Source organism: Calonectris borealis, chromosome 1 (genome assembly GCF_964195595.1).
Source record: "Calonectris borealis chromosome 1, bCalBor7.hap1.2, whole genome shotgun sequence".
NCBI lineage: Eukaryota > Metazoa > Chordata > Aves > Procellariiformes > Procellariidae > Calonectris > Calonectris borealis.
This window is the reverse complement of record NC_134312.1, coordinates 154486239-154507235: the sequence shown is the minus strand read 5'-3', so window position 1 is coordinate 154507235 and position 20997 is coordinate 154486239. Positions and strand designations below refer to the sequence as shown.

At 49.3% G+C, this 20997-nt stretch overlaps 1 protein-coding gene across 2 annotated transcripts; it reads left to right on the top strand.

The window, feature by feature from the left end:
- Positions 1-2963: 2963 nt before the first annotated feature.
- ING1 (inhibitor of growth family member 1) lies at positions 2964-10950 on the top strand. Of its 2 annotated transcripts, none has more exons than XM_075137362.1 (2): positions 2964-3883; positions 9318-10950. In XM_075137362.1, the coding sequence occupies exons 1-2, from the start codon at positions 3742-3744 to the stop codon at positions 10019-10021; spliced, it is 846 nt and encodes a 281-aa protein (XP_074993463.1). In that variant the 5' UTR covers positions 2964-3741; the 3' UTR covers positions 10022-10950. The 2 variants fall into 2 exon arrangements, with proteins under 2 accessions (XP_074993463.1, XP_074993472.1); XM_075137371.1 differs by lacking the exon at positions 2964-3883 and adding an exon at positions 6100-6623.
- The last annotated feature ends 10047 nt before the right edge of the window (positions 10951-20997 follow it).

Genomic DNA, 20997 nt, shown 5'->3' with positions numbered 1-20997 from the left:
TTCAAAGTGTATACCAAATGCATTCTCAGGTGAGCTCAGTCCCATTCTTTCTGTAAGATTTGTGCAAAGTCCGATGACATTTTTTTCTGTCACTTTTTTGTCACAACATATGAGAGGCTAACAGAAGATCTAGCAGATGGCACTTTTAAGAGGCAGATGATACCAAGCTCTCTGTCCTCAGTGCATCTGCGCCTATCAATACTTTTGGGCAAATTACTGAAGCCTAGCAGGCCACAACTACACTTGCAAGTTGTACCTTCCCAATTTTTTTTTTTTTTGTCTATAAGGAGGAGGGACAGAAGTTCTTGTTTAGTAAATTAGCAGGTACTTTTACGAACTGATTTCTTATTTGTATGTGTAATTACTACTGTGTGCCTAGAATGGTGACAAACTTTTTTGCAAGAATGACTGTTTTTTGGGACTCATTTGAATTCTTTTCAGATGTCTTGCCTCTACTGAGTCATAATTATTGGCTTGGGTTCTTACATTAGCCAGGGGACTGTTACCTACCTTTAATTGCTGACAGTGGCTCAGCAACTTCTAGGCAAGGGTGAAACAGGCTGCAACTACCAAGGTGGTACCAACAATTTAGAGTAGGTGTTCCCAGGCTAGTGCTGCCATTACACAACTCCCTCTCGATGCCTCCGTAAACCAGAGCACACAGGTCCAGAAACACTGGCTTGGAGCGCTGCCTAGAAGCTGTAGTACTCATCATCATTTACATACTTAAGATCTCAGGTTTTCGAGGTTTACATCAGCAAGCACAGCAACTCATGGAAACAGAAAATGGGGAACAAAAGAACGGAGAACTTAGAGGTATCTTCAGAAAACGAGCAACTGCCCTCCGAAATCTGCCCAAAGGAGTGGGGCAGGGTCAGTTCAAAATGGTCTTGGTCTATGCTATGGAAGATCAGCTCTGCTCTTCAGAAGTATTTCGGTGCTTGGCTCCCACTGGAGGGATCGGTAAACAGCTGCCTGTGCTTCCCTGAAAACCCCACTCTGGGCGTTCAGACACCAAGTTGATGACAGCAGCAGAAATACTTATACGGGTCTAAGACGCTGAAGTCCTTAGTCAGGCCATCGCTTCCCTACAAGAAGAAGCGGCAGAACATCAGTGCCTCAATAAACAACGACAGTACCAGCAAGTCTGAGCGTTTAGAAATGATGAGTCAGTCTCCCCTAAATTAGGGGATTGCCAGTGACGTTTTTAAAAAAATATAAGAGGCAGAAAGCGTGCGTTATTCTGCTTCGCTGAAGCCGGGGGAGATGTTCCAGGCCCGCCTTCCCCGCTCCTCGCTACCCGACCCCGCCGATCCTGGCGGGACCGGGTATCTGCGGGCTCCGGGGACTTCCCGAGAGGAAGTGTCAGGTAAACGCGGGCGCATCTCCCTAATGACGGACGAGATAAAAATCGCCGGCGCTAGCAACGCCGCTTTACCCCGCCGCGCCGCTGCCCGCCCTGCGCGGCCCCGCGGGCGGGGCTGGGTCGCAGCCACCTCCCCTCAGCGCTCGCCCCGCCTCCCGCCGCCGCCGCCGGGAGGGAGCGCGGCGCGGGGGAACCGGAGCCCAGCCGCCTGAGGGGGGAGCAGGGCGGCCGGCGGGCAGGGACGGCCGTCGCCGGCAGAGGAGGGTTTTCCCGGCCCTACCGCCGCCCCCGGCCCCGCCAGGTGTGCCTGCTGCCGCTCTGCCACGGGAAGGGGCGGGGAGGGCAAGGATGGACTTGGCAGCCCCGGGGGACTCGGAGGAGCCCGGAGGGGAGGGATCTCCCCGCGCCCCCCAGACGGGCGCGTTACCCGCCGGCCCGCGGCGGGGGCAGCTGCTGGGTATGAACGGCCACGGCAGCAGCTTCGGGAAACAAAGGCAGGCTGCCCCCGGCGAGCCCCAGCCCCGGGAAGGGTGACCGACAGCGGGGCCCTTCCTCACGGCCCCCGGGCGGGGAGAACTCGAGCGGCACGGGGCTGTATCCGGCGCTCCTTCTCCTCCTCACCGGAGCCGCTCAGAGCCCTCTCCACCGGGCGCCCAGGAGCAGCGGGGGCAGCCCGCCGCCGGGGTACTCCATAGCGCAGCCCCAAGCGCTCCCCCCTCACCAACAACACCCGCTCACCCTTCCCCCGCCGCCGCCTGCCGCAGCCCGCTGCGCGGGGGAACGGGCGCCGCGGCAAGCCCGCCCGACAGCGCGCATACGGGGCCGCTGGGAAACGTAGTCGAATCCCGTCCGTGATAGACGGCTCCATTTTCTTCTCGCGCTGCAGGGAGTGCGCATGCGCCCGCCCGCCTCCCTCCCCTCCCCCCGTGCGTCACCGCCCCTTCTGCCGCGGCCGGTATCCCGGGCAGCGTTGTCACCGCTGCGCCCTCCCTGCCGCCTGGCGAGGATTGGTCGAGGGAGCTGCGGGGCGGGACACGAGGGAAGAGGTGATTGGCTGGGGTGGGTGTCACCCGCCAGGGGGATGATTGATGCGGCTGCCTGCCGAGGAGGGAGGCAGCGTTTCTCCTCAGCGTCCGGCGCCGCGCCGGGTACGGCCCTGCCCCCAAAGCGGGGTGGCGGCGCAGCCACCGCCGTGGCGTCGCACGGTTCCCAGTGCCCCCCTCTCCCCGTCCCTCCCAGGAAAGCCCTCGGAGCGGCTCCTCTCGGGGGCGAGCGCGGCCTCCGCCACCAGCTCGCAGGAGGCGAGAGACTCCTCCAAAGTCCGTGCCCTACCGCAAAAGCATCCAACTTCCCCCGCTCGCAAGCTCCGGCAGCCCGCCGGCCCCGCGCTCTCCCCTCAGCCTCCCCGCGGGCCGCTCTGCTCGCAGCGTCCGCGCAACTTCACGGGAGCCTCCGCCTTCCCTCCCCCCCCCCCGCCCCTTCACCCCGCCGGCCGGCCGCGGGGGCTTCTTCCCCACGCCTACGCCGGCACCGAGCCGCCCACCCCCTGGCTACGACCGCATCCCCGCCGCCTTCCCTCCCCAAACGTGAGTAAGGGGAGGAGGGACGATGAATATGCAGAGGAGCGCTCGCCCCGCCGCGGTTCCGGGAGGGGGAGGGGGAGAGTGTGTGTGCGCGGTGAGTGTGCCTCTGTGTGTGTGTGTGTGTATGTGTGTGTGTGTATACAGCCCTGGGAGGGGTGCGCATGCGCCGTGCGTGGCGGGGCTGAATGTTTCCCAAGTGTTTGAAACTGGTATTTGGGTTTTCCACGTTGGATCAAGTGCGGCGTATAGGAGCGAGGAGGCTGCGTTAATATCACCGGGGAGCAGCGGCGGCGGCGGCGGTGAGGAGAGCGGGGAAGGGGGGAGCGGAGGAGAAGCGGAGCAGAGCGGCGCTGGCGCATGCAGAGGGGCTGCCGCCGCTTCTGACAGACACTTTGCAGAGCACATTTTGTTTCCAGATTGTTTCGGAGGCGCTGGTTTAAGCCCCCCTCCTTTCTCCTCCTCCTCCCCCCCCCCTTCACACACACACACACACACAAATCCCTCTGATTGTTCCTACCACCTCCTTCGTGAATTACCCACAACGACAGCCATTCAATCAGCTGCTGCTGGCTGTAGGGGACTAGCGGAGGGTGTGTGTGTGTCTCTCTCTCCCTCTGTTTCACACAAGAGGAGTCAGATGTAGCTTCTCTCGGTTTTTTGGGGGAGCTACAGAGAGAGGTGGGCAGGGAGTGAGCCGTTCATCGGGGTTACCGTCTTTGGAGGGAGCAGCACTTGCTCTCGCACCGACAGGGAGAGAGAGGTGTGGGGAAGGATATTTTTTTTCTTTGCCGGATGAAAATGTTGAGTCCTGCAAACGGAGACCAGCTTCACCTAGTGAACTATGTGGAGGATTATCTGGACTCCATCGAGTCTATGCCCTTCGATCTGCAGAGAAATGTCTCCTTGATGAGGGAAATTGACGCCAAATACCAAGGTAAGTGCTTTCTGTATATGTGTGTGTGTCCGTGTGTGTGGTATGGGGCTCGGGGGGGAGGGTGTCTTTCCTTTCTTTTCTTCAGAGCTGAGCCTCAGCTCCGTTTGCCCCTCTGCACCCCACAAGGATGGTAGTTTTATTTTTGGGAGGTGAGAGGAGGGAGAAAGCCAGGAGGAGAGATCCGAGGAGAGAGAGGGGCTGATCTGCAGCGTTAGCTCTTGTCATGGGGCGGAACAAAAGGTCTCCAGCTTCTCTTATTAAGCAAGGACTCTGCTTTTCTGTGTAAATTGCTGGCCAAGAAGGCGGGGGCAGGGAAGTGGGGTGTGCGGTGCACAAAGGGGGGCCGTCCCCGGCCGTGGGGCTGAGGTGGAAGGGTTTGGGGGTACAGAAGAAAGTGCTGGGTGGACAGAGAGGGAGAGATTACAGCACAACATTTAGGAATGTACAGTATTCATTATGGCTGTAGTAGGGGAGAGAGGCAGCTAGTGAGGGAGGGAGGGAGGAGAGGGAGGGAGGAAAGGAGGGAGGAGAGGGGGGTTAGGCGAGAGTGGGGGGCAGGGTGTGCTTTCTTCGCTCCCTCCTCGGTGGGTTTCGTTTCACCCCGTAAAACAGCCGCGCTCCGTGGGGCGGGGGGGACGGGACTGGCGTGTGCGGTGCGGGGTGTGCGTGGGGGGGGTGATACGGTCGGGTTTACGGATGTGCTGAAAGCTGAAGTGCCCCCTCCCTCCCGCTGCCCTCCCCGTGCTGCCGGCACTCGGGGCACGCTGTCCCCATGCCCCACGGGGAGGGGAGGGGAAGGGGAGGCTAGTTTGTGCGGGGCTCGGGGCAGCTTTGTCACTTGCTCGCTGGTGTCCGCTCGGCAAGGGGGGAGGGGAGGGCTTTATTCGGTGCCGCCGGCAGCGGTGACAGCCGGGGTGCCGGGCGGGGAGAAACCCCTCTCCCCCGGCGGGCGCGCCGCCCCGCGCCCCCCGTGCATGTGGCCTTAGGGGCGGTGGGCAGCGAGCCCTGCCGTTCCCCCAGCCGCTTGTCGGGCAGCCCGACAGGGAGCCCGGCGGCTCCCGGGGGAAGGGGCCGGGGGAAACTTCGTCGGGAGGCCGTGGCGGCCGCGGGGGGCGCGGGCTGGCGGGGAGGAGAAGAGAGGAGAGGGCAGGGCGGGCAGCGCGCCTCTCGCGCGCTCCGGGCACGCGCCACCACGACCAGCGGGCGCCTCCGCGCTTTGCTGGGGAATCGGCGTCGTTGCGGCTTTTATCAACGCCCCTCGTTAGCATATCGCGGCTCGCCCCGCCCCCGGCGGGGCTGATAGGGGGGAAGCCTCCCCACGGACCGGCCGCGGCCCACCTCCTCCCGCCGATTGGTCCTCGGGATGGGCTCTTCCAGCTTGTGCCCCGCCCCCTCGTGACGTTTCCTGAAGCAACTTTTCTGTGGGGTTGATTTGAATATCTCGGCCTGCCCCGGCCTGCGGGTTCTGATTGGCTGGGGCGGCAGCAGCGGGCAGGCCAACCTTGGGCGTTCGGAGTGTGACTGACGTGTTCTCGGGACGGGGGGCGCCGCTCTTCCCGCCTCCTCTTGCTCGTGAATGGCGCGCTGTTGCTGGAGGGGGCGGGCGCAAGCTCGCTTTGCCCGCTGCGATTGGCTGCTTTTTTTTTTTAATTGTTATTTTTTACTCTTCTGGTTCTTTCTGGTTCCGATTGGGAACACCGGTCCAGCATGGGCGGGATCTCCCCGTCGGCCGCTCTGATAGGCGCGAGGGTGGGCGGGCCGCCGCCCCTCCGCCCGGCCTCCGCCGCCTCCTCCCGCGCCCCTCCCCCGCTTCCTCTGGCTCCCCTGTTACGCTGCGAACCGGGGGAGACCGCCGCCGCTTTCCTGCCGGAGAACAATAGCTGCTCCGTCACTTCCGGGGCGTTGCCGCCGCCCTGGTTGCTAGGAGAAGGCGGCCCCCCTGGCCCGGCGGGATGAGGCCGCTCCCCGGCCGGCCGGCCGATGGGCGCGCGGGAGCTGCCTTACGTTAGGACCGTTAGGGCCCGCCGCGCCGTAATGGCGGCGCCTAGCGCCCTCCCCTCCCCGGGCCGCGCAGCACGCGGGTTGCCGGGCTTGGCGCGGGGCGGGGCGGAGCCGCCGGGGCGGGGCGAGCCCAGCTCCGCGGCGGGGGCGGGGGCTCAGGGGCGGCCCCGGAGGCGGCGGGTGGTGCCGCAGAGGGGCGGGGAGTGGACCGGGCCCTCCCCAGGCCGGGGGAGCTGCTTGCGCCCGTGTCCCCCACGGCGCCGTTGCCCCGGCGGAGGAGGCCCTCGCGGGTAGCGCCCAGCCCACCGGGAGGCGGTGGCGGCGGAGCGGCCACATCGCGGCGTGGCTTCTGCCCCTCCTGCCCGCGGAGGTGCCTCGCACCCCCGCCGTTCCCTCGGGAGCCCCGTGCTGGCCGCCTTGGCGGCGGTGTGGGAGGGGGTTCCCGGGGTGCGTGGGCACGCAGCCATTACGGCGGTGTCTCAGCCCCCGTGAGGGCTACGGGACTGTTTGGGGAATAAAGCTCTCACAACATACGGCACCTTTTTTTTTTTTGTAATTTGGATGGCGTTTGTGATGTTGGGGGTGTGCATTCACAGCTGGTGAACAGTTGCATAACACGCAAATCGCGCAAAACTCTGCTTTCTGGTCTTTCTGTTACAGCACGCCAGGGGAAAGCAGCTTTCTGGAATTCCTATAAACGCAGCCTCCTTTGGGCGGGCAACTTCAGCTGAGCATGCTGGTATGAGGAACGGTGGTGCAATCCTCCTCCAAGCTGTAGTAGACAGCTGTCAAGCTGTTTCTCTTAGCTGGTGCACTGCTTGAATAACGCCTTTCTGATGCTGATGCTAAGCAGCCCTTTCTGTTTGCGTGCGTTTGTGAGAAGGCACTTCTTGCATGGTGTCTTACATACTAAACTCAGGACGCGCTCAGCAGGGCTTTGCAGAATTCAAGATCGTCGCAGCCAACTATTTCTCCTGCATAATACAGCAGTTTCAGGAGGTGGTGTGGTGCTGTAGTGTTAATGTGTATATGTGGTACTAGGCTTGAAGTTTTTGTAATGCCTGACTTAAGTCATTAAGTCACTAATTATTTTGTGGTATCAAGAGAGAGAGTATCCGTGATGAAAGGTGCCTACGTACCAGATTCAGATGGGTTAAACTGATGACATCAGTCAAGTGTCAAAACTTAGAATATAAAACTTCTGCATTTCAGCCACTGAAAATAATTAATGCTGGATTTTTAGTCTTCCTGAGTGCTTAATCTCTACATTTGGGATTTTTGTGGTGGTGGTGGTAGGGGTGGGGTTTTTTGGGTGGGGGTTTTTGTTTTTTTTTTTTTTTTGGGGGGGGGGTTTGGTTAGGAAAAAGGCATTTGCTTAAGATAGTTAATAACATACTGTAATACTAATTTTGGTCAGATAGGTTATATTGCAGTACCTGCTGACAGGTCATGCTTAATCGATGTGAGAAGCATAAGCTGCAGCTCTAAAAACTAAAGTAAAACTTACATAAACTTCCCGTGTCTTCACAAGAAATTTGGAATGTGTTTGTGCGTTCAAAAAATCTACCCAGGCAAGACAAAACCTAAATCACAGAGTAACTGTTAGTTGCATATGTAAATTGCTGTTACCACATTCTCTTACTTAAAAAAAAAAAAGTTTTAAAAAAGTAAGTTCGTACTTGTGAAATTTAGAGACAGTTTTGGTAATGCCGTTTGTATGTATATGAGATCCTGGCTTCTGTTAGGTGAATCGAGGTTAGATTTTATATGTCAGTATATTTTGCTTTTCTAAGGCAGAATGGTCTAACCTGTGAGAAAGGGAAAAATCAGAGAAGAAAGGAGATGCAGGGAAAACATTCTGCATGTTTTTGAAGACGTAGTATGGAAATGCTGAGTGTCCTGTATGTTTGAGTTGGTTTGAGTATCGTAGTGAAACTCAAAAACATCTGCTTAAAAATAGGTTTCTAGAACTATTCATGAAACTTTAAACACTTCTGTGCAGTGTTCTTATACACTGTTGGAACAATCCTTGAGGTGCAATTCAAGATCTAGCATATTTTCAATGTTAGCATTTTAAATCGGAAGCTCTAGCTGCTCCAGTTGTTCCATATCATCTTTAATGTTATCTTATAACTTTTTCATCTCCTTCTCTGCAGTAAATATTTAATGAAGATTATATTTCTGTGTTTTAAAAAGTAAGCACCAGCTTTTTTATAGAAAGTATAGGGAGGAAATCATCTAGACATCTTGGTAATCCTAATTCTGTAGTCCTGGGGATTTAAGTGGCCTCACATTTTCAGCAAAAATAAGTCAGCAGTATTGGATGAAACTTGCCATAGCTTAGGGTCTAGCCCCATGTATTTGGAGTTCTTCTGCATTAGCTGTCAAGTATGATAGTCATTATTAAGTAACTCAGCATCTGATTTCTACACTGGTTTGTGTTTGTTTTCTGTCCCACTCTTTTTCTCCCACTTTCAGCCATTTACTAAAAATATTGATGTTGTTATACAGAAAGTGTCCAGGAAAACAATTGTCGTGGTTTAATCTGGCAAGCAGCCAAAATACCACGCAGCCACTCACTCACTCCCCCCGCCCCCCCAGTGGGACGGGGAGAGAATCGGAAGGGTAGGAGTGAGAAAAACTCGTGGGTTGAGATAAAGACAGTTTAATAGAACAGAAAAGGGAAAATAATAATAATAATAATAATGATAGAATATACAAAATGAGTGATGCACAATGCGATTGCTCACCACCTGCGCTGACCGATAACCAAGTAGCAATTGGTACTTCCTGGATCACGCCTACCATTCATATACTGAGCATGACGTCACATGGTATGGAATACCCCATTGGCCAGCTGGGCTGGCTGTCCTGATTATGTTCCCTCCCATCTCGTGTACCTAGCTCAGTCAGCAGGCACGGGAGCTGTCCTTGGACTAGGAGGGCACTTAGCAACAACTGAAAACATCAGTCTGTTATCACCATTCTCCTTGTGCTAAATCCAAAACACAGCACTAGGAAGAAATTTAACCCTATCCCAGCCGAAACTGGGACACAATCTATTAATTTCCCCTCTAATTTTACAATTAATTTTTGAACTCTTGATGGTGTGTGTGTATTTGTTTAGTTAGTTAGTTCTTTTTAATTACTGGTAAGTTTAAAGGGAAGAATTGTCAACATGCATAAAATCATGTTTAGTCCCTTTTTTTTCCTAAATTGGCATTTGCATTCTATTCCTGCGGGACTGACTAGAACAAAAGTAATCCACTGGAGTCACGAGCCCCTTGTCAGACACCAGCTTCAGGGAATCTGTCTTTGATCAGCTTTGTGCGTTACAAAAAGGTGTTGCTGCGTGGAAGGAACGATGTGGGAAGGCTTTGTTTCGCCATTCTCCTTGTCGAAAATATTTATAATTTTTATTTCTTCCTTGCAGAGATTCTGAAGGACCTGGATGATTACTATGAAAAATTTAAACGAGAGACAGATGCCGTGCAGAAGAGAAGAATGTTGCACTGCATACAGAGAGCCTTGATTCGGAGTCAGGAACTGGGGGACGAGAAAATCCAAATTGTCAGTCAGATGGTGGAGCTCGTTGAGAACAGAACCAGGCAAGTGGACAGCCACGTGGAACTGTTTGAGACTTGTCAAGAGACTAATGATACCACTGGAAACAGCGGGAAGGCCAGCCAAGATAAGTCAAAGAGTGAGACAATCGCACAGGCTGAAAAGCCCAACAATAAGAGATCAAGGCGGCAAAGAAATAATGAGAATCGAGAAAATGCTTCAAATAATCATGATCACGATGACATCACCTCAGGAACTCCAAAGGAGAAGAAAGCAAAAACGTCCAAGAAGAAGAAACGATCCAAGGCTAAAGCAGAGAGGGAAGCTTCTCCCCCAGACCTTCCTATTGACCCTAACGAGCCAACATACTGCTTGTGCAACCAAGTCTCCTATGGAGAAATGATAGGATGCGATAATGATGAGTGCCCCATTGAGTGGTTTCACTTTTCCTGCGTGGGACTCAATCATAAACCAAAGGGCAAATGGTACTGCCCCAAATGTAGAGGAGAAAATGAGAAAACTATGGACAAGGCACTGGAGAAGTCTAAAAAAGAAAGGGCCTACAACAGGTAGTTTGTAGACTTTTCATAATGAAGAAAAATAAAACCACCAAACCAGTGTATTTATTGTCAGTGTCACCTTTGTTGAGGTGAAAGGATTGTAAAATGTATATTTTTAAAGGAGGTTTAAAACTGAACCATTCCTGTTATAGGGACGGCAATAAGCAATTTTGTTTTTCATTTGGTAAACTGTAACAAGACTGTGGTCTGTGGACCAATGTATTCCAAAAGTAAAGTTATAAGAGTTTAAACTGAATATTCGGGTGGGTCTTAAAAGATAAATTAATACTTTTTTTTTTTTCTTCCCAGTGCTGGTAGCACTCTACCCATTAAAATTTTGATGACAAATATCTCTGAAATGTAATTTTGTTTTCTTTATTGAAGAATGTTATTTACCTTTTGAGCAAAATTGTTAAGTAGTTTAGCCATCTGGTTGTATCTGAATAAAGCTGCAATACATTACAAATGTAACTTCTTTTTATGATAAGCAGTGCAAGAGCAAACAAAAGGAGGGTAAAATTTGGTTCCTGCTACAAAGTGTCAGTATAACAGTTCAATAGCAAATGTTTAAATAGGCTTAGAAGATTATTTTTAAAAAAAAAAGTTAATGGTTAAATTTTACACACAAATATTTTATATGCTGGCCAAGTACCACAAGGGCCATTTTAAAATGATTGAATATGTTTTATATTTAACCAGGAAGTGGTTTAGTAATGAGACGTAACATAAATGAAGCTTTATACTGTCACAGATAGTAGTGTAGCAATCCTTAATTTGTTTAAGTTGTATAAATGTACATTTTCAAGTGGAGTTGCACTTACTGTATTATACTTGGAAATGCAGCCAAATGCCATTGTGTAACCAATGGGCATTTCCTGCTGTATGTATGAAAATTGTACAGCTGTGATATTAAGAAATAAATGAAACAACTTTGACAGTTTGCTTCTTTAGCAATCATGTTTAATGATCATTCATATAGCTTAAAAAAAATTGTCTTTAACCTCAGCAGCTCCAGCAAGCTGCTGCTAGGAAGCCTGAAACTGTTGTAGTGGTAACCAAATTACAGTTCTGATAATGAATCTTCATAGAACGTATGACCAGCAAGGTCGCAGGAGAGCCAAAATAGCATTTAACTTTCCATCCAACTCTACTCTTTTTGTGCTTGCAGTCGCTCCCAGACCTGGCCATTTATCTAAAAATCAATAGTATAGAGCTGGTCTTGTTCAGTTGTTTTTATGCTTTTACATTACAGATATAAATTATTCCATGTTTGTTATCAATGGAAAGATCTTTTGCGTTACAGCATTTTCAAAGTATTATTGCAGCCGTTCCAGGGCAGGCATTTTTATTCTTCATGGTCACCTCATACAAAAATATACTAGCTGTGACCAAGGTGCTATGTGTTAGATTAGGTATCCAGCTCCTCTGTCGCGTAGCTTTATAGTGAAGCTTGGTCAGACTGTTTCCTTCACCTGCGTGGCTGGAGGGGCCGATGTTCTGGCTGAGCTGATTTCGTCTCCTCGTCCCCCTGCGGGCATTCACTGCAAGCGAGAAGGGGATGGGACCAGCAGTAGAGAGGCTGTGGAAGCGAAGGTTGTGAAATCCGGTGGGTCCGACAGGAGTCTTGTAAGAATATGGGAGGCTGGAGTGGGGCTTTTTTGGAACACAGCATTCTCTTACAATTTGTAATTATGTTGTTTTGCTTCCTGGACAGTGAAACCATACCATTGAAGTGATGCTGCTTTTTCCTGATGTATTCCAGCAGGTCTTTCTGTTGGAAGTAGGGGAGACGAGGTTTTGGGTCCAATTGAACACAAGACAGCTGAAGGGGCTAACTGTTTTCTAAAGATGTACTGAAACGCCACAAGCTGCACCACATCACCTTGCATGGTTATTCCCTGCCTGACAGACATATCACAGTGACAAGTAGAAGTCCTCTTTTACTTGTAACTAGGTACACTAAGTGTGTGTGCGCGTGCATTTGTGTTTCCAGTCGCTACAGACTGTCACGTTACACCGAGCCATCTTTGCCCTGGGCAAGCGACCACTCCCAATCACGTCTCCGGCTCCTGAGGTGGTTTAGGCTTGGTGTGTAATTTCTCTACTCTCTTACCCTTCTCTTTTCCTCTTCTCTCTAAAGCCGTCTCATTTTCCATTCTCCCTACGCAGTCACTGATCTTTCCTGCTCCTCCCTCCCTCCACTTGCCGCTGTTGTGGCTAATCCTGACGTTTCCGGTCTTTTCCGCCTCAGCCGTTCTCTTGTCCTCCCACCAGCCTACGCTGAGAACATTGATACTTAGCAGGATTGTACTCGTGAAACTTTATGTAGGAACTAGTGCAGACACGGTTTCACACCGAGCCTTTTTCATGAAATATCTGCATAGGTTCTGTGAGGCATTTGGAATGTGAAAAGCCAGAAGAAAACAACAAAAAGATGCAGAAGGGTATGGTAAGAAAGTTCAGCTAAAGATGACTAGGTAGAGCAATATTTATACTGCCCTTAAATGAATATATTTGCAGCTACTGAAGGCTTGCTGTGGTCTCCCATATTTCAGTCTTTTGCAAAAGGCAGCTGCTGATCTGCGAGGCGGCTTGGAGTTAGATCCCTTTCCATGTTTTTCCAAGACTTGTGTTATCTTCCCAACTCGCGCTGTCACAGGCTGCAACGTTGTTCAGCTGCTTGACCCCGAGGGTTGACTGGACCTGCGCGGTACCGTTTGACAGGTCTAGTTCCAGTCGATGGGCACAATTAATTACTTTAGTTAGATTTGAGGGACTCTGCTGTGGCACTAAGCTCTTTGCTGATGGAAGCGAAACCATCTCATGTTATACTGAAGCACTGCCAAGTGCTGCGTACTGTGCAAACTTTGTTCTGGCGTTGGTATCTTGTCTAAAATGCTGTCTTTACAAAATGTCTTTACAAATCCTCCTTTCTTAGTTATTTGCAGTGAATTTAACAGCCATGAGAAACTGCCATCCTTTGAGCCAATTTTTGTTATTTCAGTGTGACAGATCAGTTAATTTGCAAGCTTCCCTATGCTGCCCAGCAGGGTGACAGTGCTGTCTTTCATGGAGATCAGCTGCAGGTTTGAGAAAACCTCTGAATCTCTCAGTGACCCTTTCCCTCTGAGGATAGCAACAAAAGGCTGGAGTGAGAGGAAGGCTCTTCTAGGACTGAGCTAAGCTTCTGGCTCGTTTCCACAGGCTAGTGAGCAGCTATCAGGTATGGTAGCATTAATATGGTATATAAAAATCAGGGGGTGTTTGTTGAGGAGGGACTCACAGCAGCAGGAATCGCAAACTTAAACTTCTCACTGAAAACATTCGGGCAGCTGTGACCACTGCTCATCTGTGAGAGGTGTCACAGGCACATCCGAATTGTGCTGCTGAAGCCTTGAGCCGATGATAAAGTCCTTCCGACTACTGAAAAGCGCCGTTTCAACGCTGAAGTCAAGGGAGCTGGCAGCAGACCTTACCCCTCAGTCGTCCCCGTCCTCAGACGGCAGATCTGTTCTGCAGTAGGGCAGCTGGCAGTGAAGAACTGGTGCTGAAGGGGCGAGTCAGGAGATAAGAGGCGGCAGCGAGGGACCTCTTTGGGTGCTATGTCAGCTCCAATTGCAAAATGTTACCAGCGGGATGGAAGGAGATAACCACCGTGAGCCTGAAACAGCAGAACAAAGCATCACTTTCAACTGCTATATCACCTGAAAGCATCCCAATTAAGCAGAACTACTGTCTCCATTAAGCAGCAGCAACCCTGGCCATGTGTATCATTAGGTTTAAATAGGTTTCTTACTAATTAAGCACAGCTGCTGATTAACTGTGTCCTAATTTCGTGGAGCGTGCAGAATAAATACAATTGAATCGGACTGCTCCACCGGTCTCATTTTTTGGTAGGGTATTTTTAGTTAATCTTTTAGATTGTAATAACAATGAAAGAGAGAGACAAAATATTGTAAACTGTTTCACAGAATAATACAAAAAAAATTCTCTGTAATAGAAACGCTTCAAAACAAATTTGAATATCCTTGGAGTGCATTCTGTTGCTTTAGTTAGACTTCTCATCATCCTCATGGCCTATTTGCTCTGTGTACGTAAAAAAACCAAACCCCTTGTGCTAGCCATAGCTCAAAAGAACTAATAATTTCTCGCTTCTGAGTACCAAAAGCAGTGTGAGCATTCAATGTAATGTAAGAATATAATCAAGCTAATATGCTTCACGCAGCTTCTTACTTTCCCAGGTGTTATTGAAGTCCCAAACGTAACAAGTAGGAGGAATGAGGCAGTAAGGAAGAGCACCGGAGCAAATGAAGTATGTATAGGAAGTGCTGAGACACAATATTAAAGTTTTCTCCTGAGTTCAGGATGCCTAGATTACTTTTCCCAGTAAGCATTTATTGTTGTTGGTAGTCAAGAAAAGCTAAGGTACCTCCATCCCCTCTCGCAGCGGGGGAGCTGTGTTAGTGGCCAGGACAGGAGCGTGGAGGGCTGGTGGCTCTCCTCAGTTGCGGGCTTCTGGTTTTCGGTGTGTGAAGCCTGATTACCAGGTTAAATTAATCCTTCAGTTCACTTCATGATCAGCTTCGCCAATGGTGGTTACCATCCCTTGCCCCAGCGTGTGTTACTGGCCCCTCTGCAGGACCTCACTGCTCTTGCAGCTCTGCTGGAAGAAGACGAAAGGTGGCTGATACCAAACTTTTAAAAACAGGTATCAACATTTAAATTTCTAGCTCTTACTTGAGAAGCGTAAGTGAACATTGTGGCTTGACATCCCTGAGAAGGACTGCTGGCTTTGCTGTCCTCTCTGAAATACCTTGGTAGTTCAGCTAACCGTTTTTAAAGACTTTGCATACCATCCCTCTAACTTAAGGTCATGAATTCTCAGATACCGCAGTAGCGAAGTGTGTGGAAGTAATCCTGGTCAGAGGGATGGACGCTTTGTAGAAGTCAAAATTCCTTTCAGTTGTTGGGGTGAAAATCTAACTTCCATCCAAATTTTAGGTAACTAGTGAAGCAAAAAATGTGTCTGAAATGGCAGAATTCTTTGCAATACAGCAATTTGAGTTTCTATATGACTGTGCTGTATGCACCGCATGCCTGTGCACTGAGTCTATCCCCCAAAAAAGTTTTAAGGCAATTCCTTGGATTGCTTATCAAATGTAGTCCTATGGATATTGACAGTAACGTTCATTTTACAGCTGCTTTAAGTTGTTACTTCTATTTTCAATAGCTTACTTTAATGAGTCAGCCTTTCTATATGGCTGTCGGCCGAGACTGAGGGTTGGAAGAGACTCTGCGGGAGCTGCAGAAGATGCCGGCAGTAGGTGACTTCATGCTTGTGATACGTCAGTGGTCCATGCGGGCGCTGGCTGAACTGGGCCTGAACTTCTGCTTCTGCTTCATGCTTTGGGGAAAGGATCACGATGTAAAGAAAATGGAGTGATCTCTTGCATTTGGCTTGCTGACAAGTCAGGTAAGGCCCGAAGAGATTAACATCTCTAGGGCTTGTAACTCAGCATGGTAAAAAACAATGTATGTAGATATATATACTTAAAATAAACTTGGATCTTTTAAGTGAATATTGTAAAACTTGGGCAAGACAGATAGAGTCACCTTTATACTCTCACTTTGTGGAAGAATTAATGCAATTTAAATGAGTGTTGTCCCCTCAGTGCTATGCATCCTGAACTCCCTCATCAAACAATACACTTTGCTAGTTTGATTTTTTTTTCAAAATAAATCAAACTTGCAAAAAAAAAAAGGTTTTTAGTGATAAGGATGCGAAACCCAAGTGAATTGTGCATAAATGATTTACCTGCATACAGAAAGGAATGTTTTGCTATGTTAATTAAAAGATATATATCAGGGGACTTTTCTTTCTGCCAGCCTCCTCTCTCCTTGAGATTTGCATGGTTTCATCTGAAATAAAATGCTCCATTCTCATAATAGCTTCTTCAGTCTTATAACTTTGGGAACAGGCAATTTATTGAGAGCCGTATCAGTAAAAGATAAATTGTTAGACGCATGTTCCACACATTGATTTTATTCAACAACTAAAAGATTAAGGGCAGTTCTTTCAGAAAAGTCCCCTGAGTTTGAATGCTTTAGTTTGTGGGTGTCCCTGGAGGACATTGAAAGTAGAAGGAAATGAATGTAACACGTCTTAAACTTTAATCAAGTCTAATCTATCGTCACAGTTACTTAAAAACTTTGATCGTGATCATATCATTTTGGCACAGTGTCACCGCAGAAGAGAAATATGACTGTTTGAATGCCCTGATTTTGCATTTCCATGCTTTATCAGAATTTGATTTATTTTATATTTTGTCTCAGTTTTTTATCTGCTGAGCCTATTCTGCTTGGATTGGAGACAGCTTCAAGAAGACAAAAGTAATATTTTTAAATTAAAACTACTGATACTGCTCTCAATCTTTGTTATTCACACTTATATATATATTTTTCTTCTCGGAATATAGAAGGTGTTGTGAGAGCTCCCTTATGCTGAGCCCTTAGAATCAACACAAAGAAACCTTTACAAAAGGAAAAGAGGGACTTGTGAAGAGTGGAAGTAAGGCTACAATACCAAGGTAAACAGCTGGACTTTGATATCGAAAGTAATCCTTCCTGGGCCATAAAAGATTAAAAGAAGTTCTACCTAAATAGCTTCAAGGGAAATAGAGCATCAGATTTTCTGAAAAGATAAACACGAAGTATGTGACACTTGTGCACTTCTGCTAGTTTTGATGAAAGGACTGGGGGCTGTTATGTGCAGTGGCAGTAGTAACATTTTGCCAAGCCAGAGCTGCGTCATACTGTACGAGAGAATATTGAAGAACTGTTAGAAGTGGGTTACCAAGCTGTCCCATCATCTACAGATGTTATTTTGCAGAAGGCACTGCTGGCCAGGAGGTAGCACCCATGTCCACGGAGGTTTCAAGGGAAGCCAAAGAACCTTCTTTGTGCAAGTCAGAGGCCAAGGGTCCGCTTACTGTGTCCGACAGAGCAGAAGCGGGCAAGATTGTATTTGACCTCAACTCACTGTCAAGCCATAGCTAAGCAAACTTCTCAAAAAAGCACAAATATTAACTTCCATGAGTAAACCGTTAGTATTTTCCATAGGTGACTGAGGTAAATGTCAGATGCTCATATTTCAGGAAATATTTCAGGCATTAAGTGGTAAGATCTGTTATCTAATGCTACCAACGTATAAACAGTGAAAACAAAGGAACTTCTGGAGGACTAGTTGAAAAGGTTTGGACTAACGCTCAGGAAGAACAGGTATATTTTTATCTGTAAAACTGATTTAAAGCTTATTTGAATTGTTTCATCTAACTTTAGGAGGGTTCATTGCCTCATCCTTTCTAACGCAGGGCTTTTTAAGATCGATTCCTTGTTTAAAGTAAAAACTAGAGACACAGACTCAGGTATGCTACCAGTGCAGGTTTCTCCATTGTATGCTGGACCTTCACCCGCTCTTTCTGGACAGCAGAGATTCCCTCCACTGAAAATACAGCTCAGGCATCTCTGCTCCATTCAAGCAGCTGCTGGAGGCTGTTTTATCAGCATCTTGCACACATCTCACTGGTCCACAAAGTTTTTTGCCTCTGGGGTCTCTGTACTTACTCTTACAGAAATCACCGAGAACATGTCCTCCTGGTAGGTAGACAAGGATCGCAGACACACTCTCAGACACACCCGCTTTTGGCAGGGTGGGCCAGAGGGTGTAATACACATGATGAGTGGATGTGCTTCATTCTCTGCAATATACTGAATGAATTTTTGAAAGCTTATATATCTCCTTACATCTACTGGACAGTCTGTGGTAGTGTATGCACGCCATGGATTGGGAAATTCTGTACGTGCTTGCAGGACAAGGTGACAGTAGTAACTACAGAGACACTTGTCCTTGTCCAGCACTGCTGGAACTTGGACAGGCTTTAGGGTACAGGGTTGGGTTTCTGCTATAGGTGCAGAAAGCATTGCTGTAGGATTGAGATTCCCAGCAGCCAGCTGTCTGAAGGGAATTTCCCTTCACAGGGATATGAACATTTCTCGTTTCACACCCCCCAAGTAATTTTAGGTAAACTGGGATGATCAAGAAGATGACCACAGGACAGAGGTGAAAGGACTGTACATAAATTATGCTGCGTGTGCAGATGACTGCTTGTATGTGGCATGATTTGGAAAAGGTTGTTACATATGATCATCTTAAAAAAAGCCAAAGGGACAATCTGGGGAACTCTGAGTGGGTCAGCCTCACTTCAGTCCCTGGGAAAATCACGGAGTGAGTCCCCTTGGAGCAGGTTTGCGGACCCACACCACAGGCAGGTTTGGGACTGTTTTGGGAAAAGGTCTTCTGTAGCTGCTGGACATTATGTCCCTTCTTGCTTCAGGATTCCAGAGGGGAGGTACAAGTGGCTGGCAAAGTCGTGGAGCAGGAGAAGGGCACTTTAATCGTGTTGCAAAAATAGCAGCTGCGAGCCTTGTGGTGGGTGGCATGAGCCAAGGATCGAATGAGCGAGTCCCTGTCTCCTCGTGTGCCCCGGGAGGCCACGGGGCAGGGTGCTCCAGAGTGCCATGGGGGCCTGCCCAGCCCCAGCGGGCGTGCAGACCGTCAGCGGGTGTTTTTCTTGATCGTGGTAGCATGCCTGTGAAACCACAGTTTATTGATTTGCTGCAATTTATCTGCTTTATGCTAATAGAGAGCTGTTTCTGCAAGTTCTGAATTTATTTAACCCAAGGCGAGACCAACCAGTTCTCTTGCCTATACTGGAAGCCTGTAAGAAGCAAGGGTGAAGATGGACACAAATGAACCCAAGGAACAGGTGCTGCTGTAGAACTGGGAATTGGGACTAAACTGTCATTCACATACATAAGCACAATACCTACTATTTCATATCTCACATCTCTGACTATCTACATGCACGGCGTCTTATCACTCAGTCCATGCCATCCTTCCCATCCTTCTGTGCCCAATTCTGCTGTCAGATGAACCCCTACAGCTTTTACCAAAGCCAACTGGAATTTCAAATATGTTTTACATGATATTTTAAGTCAGTAAGTCTTGTTTTCACAAGATCCAGTACAACTGGGGATTCATTTGTTTTAATAGTGATTTTTCCTAAGGTTCCCATGTTGCCAGGCTTTTATGGGATTGAACACATTAAATAACTCCTACGATTCCCTCTGTCCCTATGGAATGTCTTACCCACAGTAACTGGATAAGTGCAGATTTGCTAATCATACCATGGGGAAGGTATAAGACAATTGCTAAATATACCAACAAGGAAAATAAACTGATGTCTTTAAGTTGGAATTGCTAGTTAAAATGTTAAAAATATGAATATAATGGGATGGTAGCAATTAAAAAATCTAAGTATTTACAAAAGGGCAGAAGCAAAGATTGAAGTCAAGGCCGACAGATACCTTGAGACATTCGTATCAAAAGACTTGTCCCTGCTTGTGTCCTGTTACCCACTAGAGCAAAGATCTGTTTACATTCACCTGCCTTACATGGGATTAAATTCCACTATCAGCATCAAAACCTCTCCAGTTATCACTGCGCTGTGTTCCAAGACCTAGATTTCCTACCGTGAAAGACCAGACACCGACCCCCCTGAGCCACCGTGCTCAGGCATCCCCGCTTCTTTTCCTATGACCCCGTCCAAGGAACAACAGCTGCCCCTCTGCTGCGGTTTGCCCTGCAGTTTGCAGCTCAAGGCTAGACCTCTGCTAAAACCAGACTTGCCTGCACTCCGTACTGGGCCCATGGAAGTCCTCATTCACACACAAAGTTCTCATTCACAAGCAAAGTTATGACAGAGTCTGGAGACACCCGAAGGGAAAAGCTTTTGGCTGCCCCCAGTCCCTTCCCACGGGGGCACCCACGCTCTCCTTCGCAGGAGCCGGATGAGTAAGCGCAGGTGAGACACGGTGACACCAAGTACGCGGAGTAGAAGTCCTGTTACACGTTTCCTTGTCGCTGCCCCAGCAGACCTTGTGTTTATTTTGCAGATGATGAGCTGATCCTTTTAGCAGGAGAGCGAAGGCATGGCCTTAGTAGCTGGGGTAGCGGCACTGGTAGCTAGGGTTGTCTCCCCTCCCCATTATGCAGGAGTCAGAGCTGCGAGGGTCGCGTCTCGCTCAGCCTTAGGAAAGCTACGAAATGAAAAAGGCAGCTAGCAGCTAGCGGCAGAGAGAGAGAGGGAAAGAAAGGGAGGTTAAAAAAAAAAATCTCTATGAGTGGAAAGCTGTAGAAGGATGCTGCAGCAGGGCCGTCAGAGCAGCCTGGGCAAACCCTGCTAATTTCAGCCTTAGAATCATAGAATCATAGAATCATACAGGTTGGAAAAGACCTCTAAGATCATCGTGTCCAACCGTCAACCCAACACCACCATGCCCACTACACCATGTCCCTAAGGGCCTCATCTACACGTCTTTTAAATACTTCCAGGGATGGTGACTCAACCACTTCCCTGGGCAGCCTGTTCCAAGGCCTGACCACTCTTTCAGTAAAGAAATTTTTCCTAATGTTCAATCTAAACCTCCCTTGGCGCAACTTGAGGCCATTTCCTCTTGTCCTATCGCTAGTTACTTGGGAGAAGAGACCAACACCCACCTCGCTACAACCTCCCTTCAGGTAGTTGTAGAGCGCGATGAGGTCTCCCCTCAGCCTCCTCTTCTCCAGGCTAAACAACCCCAGTTCCCTCAGCCGCTCCTCATCAGACTTGTGCTCCAGGCCCTTCACCAGCTTCGTTGCCCTCCTCTGGACGTGCTCCAGCACCTCCATGTCCTTCTTGTAGTGAGGGGCCCAAAACTGAACACAGGATTCGAGGTGCGGCCTCACCAGTGCCGAGTACAGGGGCACGATCACCTCCCTGCTCCTGCTGGCCACACTATTTCTGATACAGGCCAGGATGCCGTTGGCCTTCTTGGCCACCTGAGCACACTGCCGGCTCATGTTCAGACGGCTGTCAACCAGCACCCCCA

What these genes read in the sequence shown, in the direction of transcription:
- ING1 (XM_075137362.1), top strand. Translation starts at nt 3,742, where the DNA reads ATGAAAATGTTGAGTCCTGCAAACGGAGACCAGCTTCACCTAGTGAAC. An exon ending in AATTGACGCCAAATACCAAG is followed by an intron (nt 3,884 to 9,317) that starts GTAAGTGCTTTC and finishes TCTTCCTTGCAG; the next exon opens with AGATTCTGAAGGACCTGGAT.